At 40.5% G+C, this 16,441-nt stretch overlaps 1 protein-coding gene across 2 annotated transcripts in view; it reads right to left on the bottom strand.

The window, feature by feature from the left end:
• The window catches only part of BMERB1 (bMERB domain containing 1), an 80,005-nt gene that overhangs the window by 50,577 nt on the left and 12,987 nt on the right, over window positions 1-16,441 (bottom strand). The window contains exons 1-2 of one of the 2 annotated variants that reach the window (XM_039491399.1): window positions 7,271-7,366; window positions 5,904-6,003 (exon numbers count right to left, since the gene is read on the bottom strand). The exons of the other annotated variant lie outside the window; for it this stretch is intronic. Of the exons in view, the coding sequence (XP_039347333.1) occupies window positions 5,904-5,943 (40 nt within the window). The 5' untranslated portion in view covers window positions 5,944-6,003; window positions 7,271-7,366. Of the gene's footprint in view, window positions 1-5,903; window positions 6,004-7,270; window positions 7,367-16,441 lie in introns of those variants that run through there. 2 annotated transcript variants of the gene reach the window in all.

Genomic DNA, 16,441 nt, shown 5'->3' with positions numbered 1-16,441 from the left:
GTGATGGGGAGCTGCAGAGCTATGGAGGAGGCAATATAGGGCCTGAGTCTCTACAATTAGTTTCCTCTCATCATAGAGACCACACAATGCAAGGACTCTAACCACAGAGAACCTGCCTAGAGTACAAGCCCCAACCTGAGCAGTGTGATGTGGGGCATTGCTTTAGCCAAGTGGTTCTCAACCTATTTATCATTGTGGGCCACATAGGTGGACCACAATGTGTTACCTGGGTCTCAGGTTGAGAACCAAAGAGTCCCCCCCAGACTCCTATGCCCAGCACCTCCTGCCCAGTGACCCCGCCACAGGAGTGGAGCCCTGGGCAGGGAGCTGGGCAGCAGGGATCCCAGACCCCGACCCTGCGGGGCCGGCTAGCAGCCCCTACACTGACCCCACGGGGACAGCCGGCAGCTCCGGACGGACGGCCAGTGACCCCAACCCTGCTCAGCCAGGCAGCTGGGAACCCGGAACCCCGCCCTGGTGGCCTTTAGCACACTGCTCAGCGGTGTGGTAATTGGGCCGCATGCAGTTTGATAACCGCTGCTCTAGCCATATCTCTATGGTGGTAAGCATGCTCCAGGGAGAAAGTGGGGGGGTCATTTGGGGGGTCTGTGGGGAGCTAGAACTAGAGGAAGGAATGGGAGTGAAAAAATCCAGACAAAGGGCAATCGTGAAATTTGAATGGGAGAGCCAGAGATAGGGAAGTAGGATGGGAGGAAACCTAAAGCGGGGGGATGTGGGAAATCAGAGATTGGAGGGAGAGCTGTATTGGTGGAGAGGAATAAGGGACAACTCCAGAGTGGAAATGATGGGTGTGACAGAGGGGAAGAGCAAGAGACTGAAGGATTTGATAGTGGTGAGTTTATGTAAATAAGGCAATCCATATTCATTGCTATGCAATTTAGGGCGGTACATTATTTGCCCAGAATCTCCAGCTTTCCAAACATAACTTCTTAATAAGTATGACTGTGAGAACTGCTTTAACAGAGCAGCAGGAAATTCCCCTCATGTAAGAGAATCCTTAGGTGCAAAGGCAACAAAGCAAACAGTATGCTGCCCACTCCTGCCCTTCCCCATGCCAGAAGAGTGGGCACTCTAAAGCCATGCCAGCAGCAGGAGGGAATAGAAAGGGCATTGTCAGAGCACAGTGTGTCCTGCAGATCCTGAGACAGTAGAACAACCACTAGCAGCTCACAGGGGAAACATGATCCAGTGGTGAGATCACAGGACTGGGAGTCAAAATGTCTGTATCCTGTTCCTCACTTTGTTTCTACAAACTTGGGCAAGTCAACAACCTATCTGTGTTTGAGTTTCCCCACTTCTAATATGGAGGACTATATTAATGACCCTACCTGACAGAGTGTTGTGAGGTTTATAAAACACCTGGAGCTCCTTGAATGCAAAATGCTATAAAAAAAGCAACATGTTAAGTCTTTGAGCAAAGCTCTTAATATGACCCACTGGTGAGCTAGACATACACTGTTCTGATTCAAAAGCTCCCTAAGAATTCTGAACAAACCTCATACACAAGGCTCTGGCTAGGCAGACTGCAACACACACTGATACAAACACTGTATCTTCATAATACAAAAGAGAAACATTCCTTTTTATTTAAAACAAATGTCAACTGATACTGCAATTGTGTGTGTGTTAGTCAACTACTTTTTAGCATATATTATTAGAGAAATCAAAGCTCAGCCTCTGGTAATGAGCCAAGATCCATAAAGCAATAGTGAAGACAACACCAAGATTAGTCATGGCAAATGACAGCACTAGAATATTTTGCCTTGTCTGCAATCATCACAAATCATTTTCAGTGGAGAAGAAAAAAGTGAAATATTAATACTGTATGAACAAAGAGGCATTAATATTAAAATAATTACTATGTAGAAATAAAACCATCAGGCTATTACATATAATGAGAGGGAATGCAGGGTAAAGCCAAAGCAATTTACACATATTTTGCTTCAATCTAAATGCAGACCTGTAGAGTAAAACTGCATATTAATTTAATGATGAGATTTCATCCCCAGTGTGACAGCCTTAAAAGGAACATTAGCAACCTGCAACAAAAAGCAACAGAAAAGAAAGTGTACTTTTAGTCAATACAAAGTCTTTCAACGTGCAAATAAAACTTTGGAAAAAGCCTGAAGTAACAGAATGAGAAATGGAAGAATGTATAAATCAAATTATAGGCATGTTCAGCCACATTTGTAAGAAAAACAGTGATAAAATGGGGAATAATTTCAGTATGTTGCACTGTTATAGCATTGTCCATCAGAGAAGCCCACTGTGTTCTACAAACATGAATTGATTTAGTCTCCCACAGCCCCATAATGAGGGAATTGTTATCCACATCTTCACAGGAAACTGAGGCACAGAGAAACGGATGTGTCCAAGGTTACACAGGAACAAGATCACAAGAACCTAATATTCTGGCACCTGCTCTTATGCCACAAGAACAACATTGTTGCTATTATTACTATACAATAGTACTAGAGGCCTGAACTGCAATCAGAGCTCCATTGTGCTAGGAGCTGAACAAACACATAATAAGAGACAATCCCTGCCCCAAACAACTTCCAGCACAGACTTGAAAGACAAAGGTTGAAAGGGGAAAAAGAGGCACACAGAAGTGAAGTGACCTGCCTACGACCATGCAGCAGGTCAGTGGTAGAGCCAGTAAAAGGTCCAGTGCCGTATCTAGTGAGACTACACTGTCTCTCTAAGGCCTGGTCTACACTACTGGGGGGGGTCGAACTAAGGTACGCGACTTCAGCTACGCGAATAGCTTAGCTGAAGTCGAACTACCTTAGTTCGAATTTCCTACCTGTCCAGACGCCGTGGGATCGAACTCCGCGGCTCCCCCGTCGACTCCGCCACCGCCGTTCGCGGTGGTGGAGTTCTGGAGTCGACGGGAGCGCGTTCGGAGTTCGAACTATCGCGTCTAGATTAGACGCGATAGTTCGAACTCCGAGAAGTTGAACTCTCCGTGTCGACCCAGGGGGTAAGTATGGACTTACCCTAAGAGCATCATTCTTCCTCTTCATCCTTCACATTTCTCTTGCTTGGCAATTTGCTGCTGATAAAAGTGCCAGACAGATAGCTTTGGAGACAATATCCTACCTTTATGAACAGATCCGAGACTGCCACACTACCCTACCACTTTGTTTCACCTCTGACTTGGAGGATCCACCACCTTCAGTTTAGTCTCCACACTCATTCAATAAACACACTCTCTGAGACTCTCAAAAGAGGATACCAACTCATGCCAATTGTAATGGTGGCTCCTCTAATGTGGACACTTCTCCACTACGTAAGGGATCAAGAAGATCAACTTGTTTCACTCAGACTACCTAGTTTTTGTCCCTTGGATGGCAATGATTTTAGATTGCTACTGACCTGGACTGAATTTAAACTGGCCAATATGAGGTGTAAGGGTTCATATCCTATTCCAACCTCCGAGCCATCCCATTATAAAAAGATAATCCTAGTTAAAATTTCATAAGTGTCTGGAGTTTCCATTTCAATATAAATCAACATTTTTGCAAGTTCCCTCAATTATTCAGAAAAACACTTAACACAACCCTTACTACTAAAGTTTCCTAAATGCTAATGGAACATATGGTTTCAAGTATATTCTGAAGACTGATTCATGTACTAAAGCTAGGACTTTCAAGAGCAGTTATATTGATGAGCCAGAGCAGAAGCAAGCAGGAGGTATAGGTTAAATGCAGATGAGAAGAGAACCAGATGGTGCAGCTTAAAAAATCAACATGCTTGGTGGAAACCAAAATAGCTACATTATGCAGGAAAATTAATTGGTATTGTACAAAATAATACTCTGGATAACAAGCACATGTAAAGAGGATCAGGTGATTCATTTAATTGCTCACTAACTTGCCACCTGGAAACATGAACCAAATATAGCTATCTAGCCAGATATTGTACCTTGTTCTGTTTTGTGAATACGGATTCAGTTTTCTCCTGCTATGGTATTTTTAGGAATTAACATATAGGGTGGCAAAATGGCATGGCTAATAATTAGCCTATGTTGGCAAGAAAGACACCCAAATACTGACTCCCAATCCAGGCTGCAGCAGAAATTTGTCATTGAGAGTGCTAAAGATGATGTAATTTGGTGCATCAGTACAGCTTTATTTATTCAATGTATTATGCTAGAATTACCAAAGAAATCTGAATAATAGCTAAACACACTACAAATAGCTGCATTATGTTTTGTTTCTAGTGTCTCTGGGGTGCACGGTGTTAATGTGATCTTAAATGGGGCGGCAAGGTTTTTCCAAGGAATAGCATCAGTCAAGGGCGGCTCTATGTTTTTTGCCACTCCAAGCTCAGCAGTCAGGCGGCCTTCGGCAGCATGCCTGCAGGTGGTCCGCTGGTCACACAGATTCGGCGGCATTTCTGCAGGTGATCTGCCGGTCCCGCGCCTTTGGCGTACCTGCCGCCGAATTGCCACTGAAGCCGCGGGACTGACGAACGTCCCGCAGGCGTGCCGCCAAACGCTGCCGGACTACCTCACGAGCTTGCTGCGCTGGTGCCTGGAGCTGCCCCTGGCATCAGTACGCAAAGGGCTTGACTCAAAGCCCATTGAAGTCATTGACTTTGAAGTCAATGGACTTTGGATCAGACCCACGTTCCCCAGCATCAGCTTAGTGGCCTATTCTACCTTCCTTGTTCATGATTATCTCTGGAAAATGTTGCAAAGAAATGTGTATTTACAAAAATAATTATTATAATCTTTACCTGTAAACACCTGTATTGGATAATGGTTAACAGTTATGTTACCTGCTACCAGTTATTATTATGTTTTTTGTACTACAGTAGCACCTAGAGTCCCAATCAAGCCCAGGGCCCCATTGTGCTAGGCACATACAAACACATCCTATCAGACCATTCCTGCCTTGAAAAAATCTATAGTTCATTTTAAATCATTAGTTTAGGGAAGATTTGCAACTATTTCAGCCTCCGTTCCTGCCCCAGGGCATCCTCTCCCTTCCTGGTTATTGATTGTCACCAAAACCTCTCCCTTTACACTAACGACAGAACAGCATCTGTCTCTGCTGTTAAAGCTTAAATTACCAAAATAGAATATGTTTCTCTAGCCTACCATCTGGAACAGGGCTGGCAGCTGCATCCAACCTGATGCACTGCGTGTTTACTAACTGCACTGCAATCATTATACAGTGTGGCCACATGTACTTTATGGTCATCATTAAGGAGAGCGCTCAAAGTCTTCCATTCCAGAAAGACAGCCTCTTCACATCAACTGTTGGAGAATCTCTATCAATTATAGCGCTATGATAAGGCATTCAGGATGGTATCAGGGCTCAGTAGGCCACCTATTTAGGGTTATAGCTGGGTTATAGGCTAGCTACTTAGAAATGCATCAGAGCTCTATAGGTTATCCATTTGGTTACACATACATGACTAGTTCTACCATTCTACCCAGTAGAGTGCAGCAATGGAAACATATAATAGCCTGTAAAGCTGCTAGTACAATACACGGGGAGTTGGTAGTGGAGCAAAGTGCTAATGTTGCACTGCTATTATATGCACTTAAGTTCCCAAAGCCACTTGGCTTCCAAAGCTTTGATGCCAAATACTGGGGAGAATATAAGGTTATTCAGCCTCCAGCATGAAAGGAAGAATTTTTCTGGCTGCGTAAGTGCTAAAAAATGTCTTCTTTCTCCCACTTGGGATGAGCAGCACAGCTATTCATTCTGGAATCACTGGCCTGGGCTGCAACTGAAGTTGTACCACAAAGGGTGAAGCTAGGGACAGCCAAAAGAACACACCCAGAGCCCACACAAACAGAGCAAGGCATCATGTACTCTTTGAAAATGCTCTCTCAAGTCCTTGGTCCTGCTGCAGAAACCACTTACTGTTTGAAAAGGCACTGGTGGTCAAGAGTGACCCTTTCATCTATGTATTACATCCAGCATCTCAGAGTTCAAGTGATTAGAAATCCTACAATCTTTAGACCTGCACAGAGAAATACAGACATTCCTTAGATGATCACAAGGAATTATCACATATTTAAGCTTACTTTTGACTATCAGTAAGTAAGAAATTAAGTTTGATAAATTGTCTAGTGGTATTTAGAATCATTTGAAATAGTGCTGTTATAGCTCTCGGATGCAGAGTAAATATCACTATATTGCAGTTGAAGGGAATAAAAACTTCTTTTTCCTAGAGTGTGTCAAGATAATAGCTGCAGTTACACAGTGTTAGTGTAAACTACTTCTTATGTAATCAAAGTGGAAATTAGGGAATCTGGGATATATTAACAATGTAATTAACAACTGAGAAAAGCATATGCACTTTGAATAGACAAATTGAACAAATATTTACTGTATACTAAACACAGCAAGCTTAGAACACAGTGTTTTGATATTTTGTTGAACTAAATGCTAATTCTTCATTTGGAGAAATAAATGTGCAAATAATATGACTAGTTCTTCTGCCCTATTCAGCTTCTTTCTCTCATTCAATATTGGATCTGCCTCTCTATCTTGCTTGGCATCAACATTCAATATCAGCTAATAAGGTGTCACTTTGCTTATTTAATACAAAATAAATACTCCTACTTGTTTTTTAATAATAGCACAGCAGAGTCCACTTATGCTCTGCACAGCTGGGGGTCCATTATAATTTATTTTTATGTATTTATTTCAATTTTTTTAAGTGCTCTGATAGACCAACATTTAACAAGCACATGTACATAACTTTAAAGAATTAAATCAAAAGCGGAGTTTCATTAGAAGTGTGATCAAAAGGCTTCACTGACAAAAAACGTTAGAAACTTGCCACACAAGTCCACACTTGCCACAGTACCGCCTCCCAAGCTATAAATGCTTGCTTGTCAGATACAGTTAGAAGCAACTATGTTCAAACAGAACTGTCTGTTTGTTGACTAGGATGGGACAGCACAGTTATAGCACTATGTTGTGTCATTTATACTCCAAACATAAAACTGGCACAGTTAGACTTCTGCACATGCCCTTAGATTTCCACTTTAAAATGGTGCCTAGCTTACAAGCCACAACATGACCCAATTTTAAAATTAGATCAGCAGAGACTGTAAAGATTACCCACGTGTCCAATTGCTTGCATGCTTTTCCAAAAATCAGTGCCCTCTTTGCTCCATATTTAACAATTTCTCATATAAAGAGATTATTTTTGAGTTGCTTATATTATAGTTTCTCTTCCTTATCGTCAATCCTTGCCCTTTTATTTTTGCATTATTTACCATTGCAAAAGGCCTGTTGGCAGCACTCCACTTCCTTCTGTTCCTGGATTCTATATGCAGTATCCTCAGTGAAATCTCTCCTGAAATACCAAGGCCAGATTCAAAGCATAAAATATTAACTCATTCCACTCATTTTGACTTCTCTTATCTGATACTTGGAATATCTTTTCTATCTGGTTGTGACCAGAATTGTGCATAATGGGTCACATTCCATTCAGGCTGATAGAAGAAGGTGTATCTCCATGCCTACTGTTCAAAATGAGATTCTTTACTGCCTTGTATCTGGTATACATTAGGTTTACAGACCATTGCCATATCCTCGGTGACAAATAAGACTAGTATAAAAATTTAAACTGAAGTGGACCCTACTTTTGCCTTTCCAAGATTCAAACACTTCTACTTGGAGAGATATAGTCCTCGATTCAGCAAAATTGATTCCCAATTAGGGATTAGTTTTTACCATGTGCTTAAGTGCTTTGCTGAGTCAAGGCCTTAATGGTTAAATAATTTCTCCAGCTTTATATATTTTGGACAATATCCTGCTATTGTCCCCTAGGTAAAGATCAATGTCAAGATATGTCCATAAAAGTAAGGTACATCTAAACATCTTGTTTGACTTTTTATTGTCTCCCAAAAAATCTATCATATTCTTTCCTTTGTCTTGTTTATTCCCCTGAGAAAATTCGGAGATGTAATTAATCCTGGCTCAATATTTTGTCCATTTTTAACAGTTCTAATTTCCTAAGTGTATAATTATGCAGCCCCTCAGCATTATACTCTTTCCACTTGAAAAAATATATTCCTAGTCTGAGAACCTTCAGCATTTCCTCATTAACTGTGGAAAAAAGTCTTCATTCCAGCTTGTATTGACATCCTTAACAATGAGCTAATCTCTCACTTACTGTTCCCTCAGTCTTGTCCACTGGTCAAGGCCCTGTGTATTTGGTAGCAAGTTAGACACCTAAATTTGGTGGCAGGCCCCTTGTTCTTGTGGAACTCTAAAGTGACACACTGGACATTTTAGATTAAATTAAATATGTACATGAATACAATCAGGCCAACGGCCATTCTTTATTTTATTATTACATTCCATTCATTTTACACTACCCCCAAATGTTCAGTATTCCTCTGATTTTTGTAGTTATAATACCTAACAAACATTGTAGAAGTTGTCTGCTGGGTGAAGCTGGAGGTTTTGGTAACTGTGTAGGGGATAGATGTGGCTTGAGCATCCAAGAAGTCTTGGGAGGTGGTTTTGGACTGTGTGATAACATTAGTTGGACACTTCTGCTAAAACGATCATTTGTAAAACAGCAATGTTGACGTAAAAGCAGAGTTGAGGCAATATAAGTTACAAGTACAGTAAATTTACATTCTGATAAAATGTAAGAAAATAATTACACTGCTAACAATATTTTTCATAATTAATAAAAAGTTAATAATTAAAATGTTACCATTAGTCTTCAGAGCTAGCACCAGACTCAGGCAGATTTCACTGAATCATCCTCTTTTGAGTCACATTTAGGAAGTTTTATTTACGATAACAAGGGCTGGGGTTATAATTTTTTTCATGAAAGTTTAACATCTGGAGCACTCTTCTGCAGAACAAGGTGGATTCTGAGACAAAATCCAGAGCTGATAAATAGATGAGGCCCTGCCTATGATTAACGTTAACAATGATGAAAAATTGAGTTTCGTCCCAAATGTCCTCTTCTGTGCAGGAAATGGAAGTTCAGGTCTTGAAGAACCCCCAAATGTCTTACCTAATGGCTTCTTAGAAGGGGGGCAGACTTTACACAGGGTTTTGGGGCCAGATCTTCATCTGGGATAAAATGGGCAAGCTCCACTGAAGTGTATACTAGCTGAGTATCCAGTCCTTACATGTGGCCCTCTGCATAGCCAGACATATTGCAGTGTAGTGGTTCCAAGATTCTCTCTCATCTGTAGAGAATCAAAGTATTCATCCTGTCAAGTGAAACCATCTAGCGGATGGAAAGACAATCCACCCACTTCAAAATAATGTGCTGTCTTTCCTTACATTTTACTACATCTGGATCTGAGAGTATTTTCCTATACAAGTAGCTGATTCAGTACTATAGGGCAATATGGTACCTAATTATCTATAATGAGACTCAATTGTAAGACTTATCTGATTTGGTGCTGTTTTGTAGTACTCTAGTTATAATTTATATGTAATTTTGCTGTCATTGAGATCTTTAATTTTTTTTATAATGCTACCTATTTATATTGTGCCTTTGATCTGTATCTCTCAGTACCCTTGACATCCCCCCAAATGACAATGCAGTTTTTATTGAGAGACAATATTTCCTCAGCAAGTTAATCACACAGCAGTACAGAAGCTAACACATGTACAGTTTGGGGCCCCCATTGCAACAAATGCTTAATGAGCCACAATCACCAATCTTGAATTTAACATTCAAAATATAGGAGAAATTATGTGACTAAGTCCTTTTGTAATCAGCCAACTAACAACCTCACACCTCTTTGTAAATTGCCTTACTCTCAAGTAAAAAATTCACATATTTTTTGTGTGGTTGAAAATCTGCAGACAGCACAGGGATTCAGACAGAAATGTGTCCATTAATGAGAATTACTTTACAGCAGCTCGGAGGTTTGTTGGTTTGTTCGAAAAACCTTAGGGTAAGGACACTTTTTGATATTCCAATTATAGGGCTCAATCTTGTGCCTTTGAAGTCAACTGCAAGACTCCATCTGAGACATTACATTATTTCCTGATGCAAACCACTCTCTTAATGGAAACTATTAATTGTTGCTAGGGTTAGTAATTGTCAGATGCTCTAACAGCAGGACTTTTCACAGGTTTAGATGGTGACCTTTAGATGAGGTGTGAAAGCAACTTCATGCAGGCCACCTTATATGCTAATCTGAAACCAAGCAACCTAATTTGTCCTACTATATCCACCATAGTGGGTCAGCATTTTTCTTCCTTTCTTTTGGAAAAGATGCACCAACTTATTTTTCATGTCACTGAGTCTCCTGTTCATCATTATTTCCAGGAAAAGCTGCCTTCAGTGTCTTAGTAGTGTTAGCATTTAAAAGCAAAGTGAGAATGCTTCCTGTGGGGAATAACGTACAGCGCTGGGAGCCGCGCTCCCAGCGCTGGGGCTTTGACCACACTGGCGCTTTGCAGCGCCGCAATTTGCAGCACTGGAGAGGGTGTGTTTTCACACCCTGCTGCAGCGCTGCAAATTTGCAAGTGTAGCCATAGCCTAAGAAGAATGTACTCCCTGTTCTTTTTTCTGTATAGGCCAGTAGTAAATTACAATCTCGATCCTTCTACCCCATGCTGGCTCAGTGACCCTGACTGGCAAGTAAGGAATGGAGCCATGGTTCTTCTCATTCACTACTACTCCCCACCTACCTGCTCTAGGGAAGCAGTTGGCAGGTCAGAAGCCCTGCTTACTCTTATGCAGCCAGTGTCTCCCAGACCCATTGTTTAAATAGCCCTCACGGGGATATGAGAGGGTTTCTTATTTCCTTGGACAAGCATATAGTCCATGTCATAATCTATCTCTCAGAGAGGACTTCCTCACCTCTGCACCTACCACAGGAACATGTCCCATTTCTAAATGTTGCTCAGATAAATATTTTCTAATATAGTTATGTGGTAACACAGTTTTTAGTATAAGGTTAATGAGCCATTGGACACCATCTTCTCTAAAGAAATACCATTCTTTAAAGTCAGATTTATCCTGAGGGAACTGTTGCAAGGCAAGCAGCTTTCTCACCTGTCATCCCAGTCTGGATCTCAGTAAATCTCCATTTTAAAAGCCTGGGTCCCAATACCTTCTCCGTGATGCATAGGTAGAACTTGTGTCTGTCAATGGGAATTATATATCAAAGGCAGAAAATGGCCTTATGCCTCTAAAATAGTGCCATGTCCTTGGTGTATGTGGTGGCTGTAAGTACATCTCCAGCAGTCCTTTTACTAGTGTCACTGGCTTTACAATTATTATAACTCCTATATTACTGCTCTGATCACATGGACTGTGCCTGTACATTTTTTGCAATTTCTTATTTATCGTGTCTTTTTCCCAGGTCAGTATATTTTCATCTGACAGATGCTTTACTGTTCAAGATGAATTTTCACTCCTGATTTAGGGGGGTCTTCTTTCTTGCACTTACATAAACACTTACTCTACAATACAGCACAGATTTTTATTACATGGAAATTGAAGAGTCCAACTGTTTACAACATTATGTTCAGAATTTGAAAGGTGTTTTAGTGCTTGTCACTTGGATCTTATCAGCTAGATATTCTATGCCAATATATCAACGTTACTGTCTATGATGGATTTGAAGCAGCTCTGTAATAAGAACACAAGAAGAGCCATACTGGGTCAGACCAAAGGTCCATTTAGCCCAGTATCTTGTCTTCCAACAGTGGCCAATGCCAGGTGCCCCAGAGGGAATGGGCAGAACAGGTCATTATCAAGTGATCCATAATAATTTATGAATACTGTGCATTGACCTGGTTATTGGGATATTTACTGTAGAATGTATTGTTTTAGTTTAATAGAGGACTGTAAGAAAAATCAAGCAGGAAAGAAAAGGAATAGCACAGGATAAGCCACATCTCTGCAAACACTTGAGGGTTTATTAAGAGACACTGTGTTTATTAAGAGACTGGGCTGTGGGTGGTCATGCCAAGAGACTAGAGCAGGAGTCAGTAGCCAAGAATCAGAGCGAGGCCTCAGAACTAGAGTAAGAGGCCAAAGGCAGAAGTCAGGAATTAGCATCAAGGGTCAGAGCTGGAGTCAAGCCACATGCCAGAATCCAGGGTTAAAACCAGGATTCCTGGAGTGGGCCAAGGCAGAAGGAGGGCTAGAACAAGACTGAAAATAAACAGATACAGCCTCTAGCACAACCACCAACAAATGCTCTGAACTACCTCTTCTCCTGCTGCTGGTCTTAAAAGCAGATCTGGTGATCCCCTCAGCCAGTTGGGCAGTTTAGGCCAGCTGTGCTTGTTAGACTGCCTGCGGGTTAAGCTAGCAGGTAAGCAGGCTACCTGTGGTTTCTTACTCCTGACACAATGCTAAGATAGGAAAAGGCCTGGAAATAGAGATTAGAAAAATTGTGACAGGTTTAAAAAAAAGAACATTACTGAAGAGGGATGGAGTTGTTTCAAGGAACCAGGCAGCTACTCGCTATGGTATCTGAAGAAGTTAGACTGCCTAGGTTGCCGTCAGGGGATGGTAAGAGTTTAGGTGAGATATGTGTAGATTGTTATTTAAAATCCTTTTTCTCTAAGTACTTTGTTCCTACTGTTAAAATAAACAATATTTAGATTTAAGAAAGCTATTATGTCACTAAAAACACCACTGGTCCCAGACTCTGAAGGAAACAACCATGGATGTCTGGTTGGACCTACTGGGTAAGAACAATGAGTGATATGCAGAGTATTGTAGTTCAGAGCTAGATCTAAGAGTGGGAGAATTATGGAATTCTAGCCCATGATAGGTAAAGGTACAACGCTAAGATCTGAGGGGGTGCTATTAGAGAAATCAGAAAAGGGACAGAGGTGTAGCTAGCCCTGCAACTGTGACGTGGACTTTAATCAAACTGTTTATTTCCCTCAGAATCATTTTGCAAGCAATTTCTCTGGCTCTGAATTTTCCTTAACATTCAATTTCCCCTGTTGCCATGTCTGCATATAAAGAGTTGCCAAATTAAAAATTATTCCAACTAGAGAGTTACTCCATAATAAATTGGTAAGGAAGGTAATAGATAATATATTTTTCTGATTGTCAATGATCAGAACTCTTGCCTTCTGAGGCTGGTGTGGGTGGAAATTCTTGCAGTTCCCTATACAAATTAAATATGCTGCAGTCTGAAGAGAGAGGCTGGAGAGATACCTATCAGTGAATAAACTATTGGAATGCCAGCAACATGAACTCTGTCAATTTAAAAAAAAATTGTTAAACTAAATCTGTTCCTGAGTTCCCCTGCAACATTCTGAGCTTTTACAATTGCATTTTCCTATTTCTAAAGTGTTTATCTCTTTCTTGTTGCTGTGTGAGAACCATTCACAGGCACCAGGAGAAAATTATGGCTGTGTATCACAAAGTGTTATCAAATGCACAAAGTAAACAACATGAACAGACAAAAATGTTCATTATAATCTCTTTCAGGCCATTAATCTTACCTGTTACTAGTAATTGTAGATTTACAGTTGGTCTAACAAAAGTGTGATATTTTTAAGTAGACTCTCCACCTTTAATGGATTTACCTTTTAATAAATGTTTCTTTGTGTAAGCACAGAATAGAATAGATACATTTTCAAACTAGCATTTATTTGTAGAGGATTCATTACAGCTTATACATTGTTTAATTAACTCATCAAAGTTGTCTTTACCTCCAGGGACGTGATGAACGTCCATTTTTACTGACCTTTCTTCTGAATTAAGTATTTCTCATCCAATTTATGTTTCTAAAGAATAAAGCACACACTAGTACAGTATGTATACTTACCTTCTTCCTCTGCTGTTGTGAATGTTCTGTTGTATTTTATTCACATCTAGTTTAGAAGTTTTTATTCAGTTGTAGTATTAATTCTTGTAGGAGGAGTTATGACAAAAAGTGATGGTCTCTCATGTTTGCTAGTCTCTAGATGTGAACCAGGAACATAAGACTGGCCTTCTGGCCCAGTATCCTGTCTTCCAACAGTGGCCAGTGCCAGGTGCCCCAGAGGGAATGAACAGAACAGGTAATCATCAAGTGACCCATCCCCTGTCGCTCATTCCCAGCTTCTGGCAAACAGAGGCTAGGGACACCATGCCTGCCCATCCTGGCTAATAGCCATTGATGGATCTATCCTCCGTGAATTTACCTAGTTCTTTTTTGAACCCTGTTATGGTCTTGGCCTTCACAATATCCTCTGGCAAGGAGTTGCACAGGTTGACTGTGCGTTGTATGAAAAAATACTTCCTTTTGTTTTAAACTTGCTGCCTATTAATTTTAACATACTACTGCCTATTAACATACACTTAGATCATTAATTGGGGGTTAATACTGTCCTTGTTTTGCACACAGAATTCCCTTTGACACCCACCCACTTTATGTGTCTTTCATATAATACTTATAGGACACTAATCACCATAGTATCTAGAAACTAATGAGAGTTCTGATAGTCCTTATTATAGTAGACATAAAATGACATTTATCTCTGAAATTTACACTTTCTATCATAAAGAACAAGTACCTATGGTGGTATAATGAGGACACTCTGCAAAGAGAAACTTGGAGTATCCTGCATCTTGCATGTTTTGTTCTGTGTAGGGCAGTACATGGCCCTCTCCTTGTAATTGTGTTGTAAAGTGGAACAGCGCGGTTTAAAGCAATATTTAGCTTTGAAGAAACAATGTTTGATTTACATTTCATTTTTGAATGATGCAGAAAGGAGTCAATGATTTGTTTGACTCAAACACCTGTACCTTTCTATGACTCATGTATGGTGGCAGCTTTTTCTTCCAGTTACACTGGGTTAGGCAAGACTCTGTTAAGTTAATGCAGTTACACTGGATTTACCCTACTGTGACTGCAAGTAGAATCTGGCCCTGGAATTCAAGAAAGATGAAAAAAGTGTGCTGTTACACTTGACTGCCTTTTACCATGAGAAACCCTACCAAGGCAGAGTTTAAATCCAGGTCAAGCATTATGCATGAGAAGTAAACACAAATGAGTTTCTTCTATATCACAGAGAAAAAAATCACCTAAGAAGTTCTTATTAAATCAGTGTAACAAAGAGAAATAAACTGGAAGGACATTTTAAAAGGTGCACAGGTGAGATAAGGCAGTTCTCATACAAGCTCTTTGCTTTGGGCTGGGATTCACACCATAAGTTCAGGCACTCTCGCTACACTGATCCATCAGTCCAAACATCCCTGAGTTACTCCAAGCAAAGGCCTCAGAATCAACTTACTTTATATTTACTAGATTTGCTCTGCCCAGTCCTAACGTCAGTGGGAGTGTTGCTTGAGCAAGAAACTTCAGGACTGAGCCCCTGTATTCATAACGCTGCATTTGATACATGTTTATCTCGTTTTACCAAACATACCCCAAGAGATCCTCTTTTCATTCCTAAAGAGGGAACCTGAAAACACATACTCCACCCCATGCATGGCCATGGCTCCACTCTAACCCTGCCTCTCTTCTTCCCCTTTCAGATAGCTGGTAGGGAGCTGCTGAGAGCAGAGACTGTGTTCCCCAATGAGATTCCAACTAGCTTTATGCTGGAGAATAAGAGGAATAGGATTCCTTGAACCTACCCCCACCCCTTACAGGGGCTGGCTGCAATCTGTACCTTAATATCTGGGTTCATTTGGTGAGATTTAATAGTTGGGTGTTTAAACTTAGTTTTGTTTTTCACAAACCAGTGTGCATAAGTTGCAAAAAAATGTTTTAAATTCAAATAAATAATATTGCCTATAGATTTACTGATGATGTTGCATAGCACTTTTTCCCTTTGCCAGCGCTTGGTTAAAAGTGAATTTAAAATACTGTGGCCTTACATATTAACAGCAATTAGACCTTCAAAGGATGTGAAAAATACTCATCTGTATGTTTCCTCTGTGTTAAAGCTGCTAACCATATTTGATTTGACAACTACTCTGTGTGAAAAAAGAAAAGACTCAAAATAGTGCATGAAAAGCAAGAAAAAAATGGTCTTTGAGGGCCTGATCCAACTACCATTGTAGTCAATATCCATTGACTTCAGTGGAGATGGATTGGACCTTTACTTAAAATAGGGTATTTTAATCTGATTCAGAAGACTATCATTAAAGGGTCACTTGTCCTGATCCCTCAGCCAGTCCCTGGGTGATATTCAGCCCCAATTTGAAGACTTAAATAGAACTTAAGTGGTGTATAGTCTTGTTCTGGGCATGTGCACAGGGGCGATTTTCACCTTTCACATGGGACTCTGACTGAAGTCAATGGACGTTCCAGGCAGTAAGTGATGTGGAATTGGGACTAATGCCAGGTTAAATATCACATTTCAAATAACACATTTATAACCTGTATTTATAACACAATAGATTATTCAAAAAAGAAAGAATGTTTAGAAATGCAAGTGACTGTTCCTGGTTTATGTTGTTGGTTTCCTTTTGGCTTTTTATTTGCCTTGAA

The sequence above is a fragment of the Mauremys reevesii genome, linkage group 10 (assembly GCF_016161935.1).
Source record: "Mauremys reevesii isolate NIE-2019 linkage group 10, ASM1616193v1, whole genome shotgun sequence".
Taxonomy (NCBI): Eukaryota; Metazoa; Chordata; order Testudines; family Geoemydidae; genus Mauremys; species Mauremys reevesii.
This window is presented reverse-complemented; position numbering and strand designations above follow the sequence as displayed.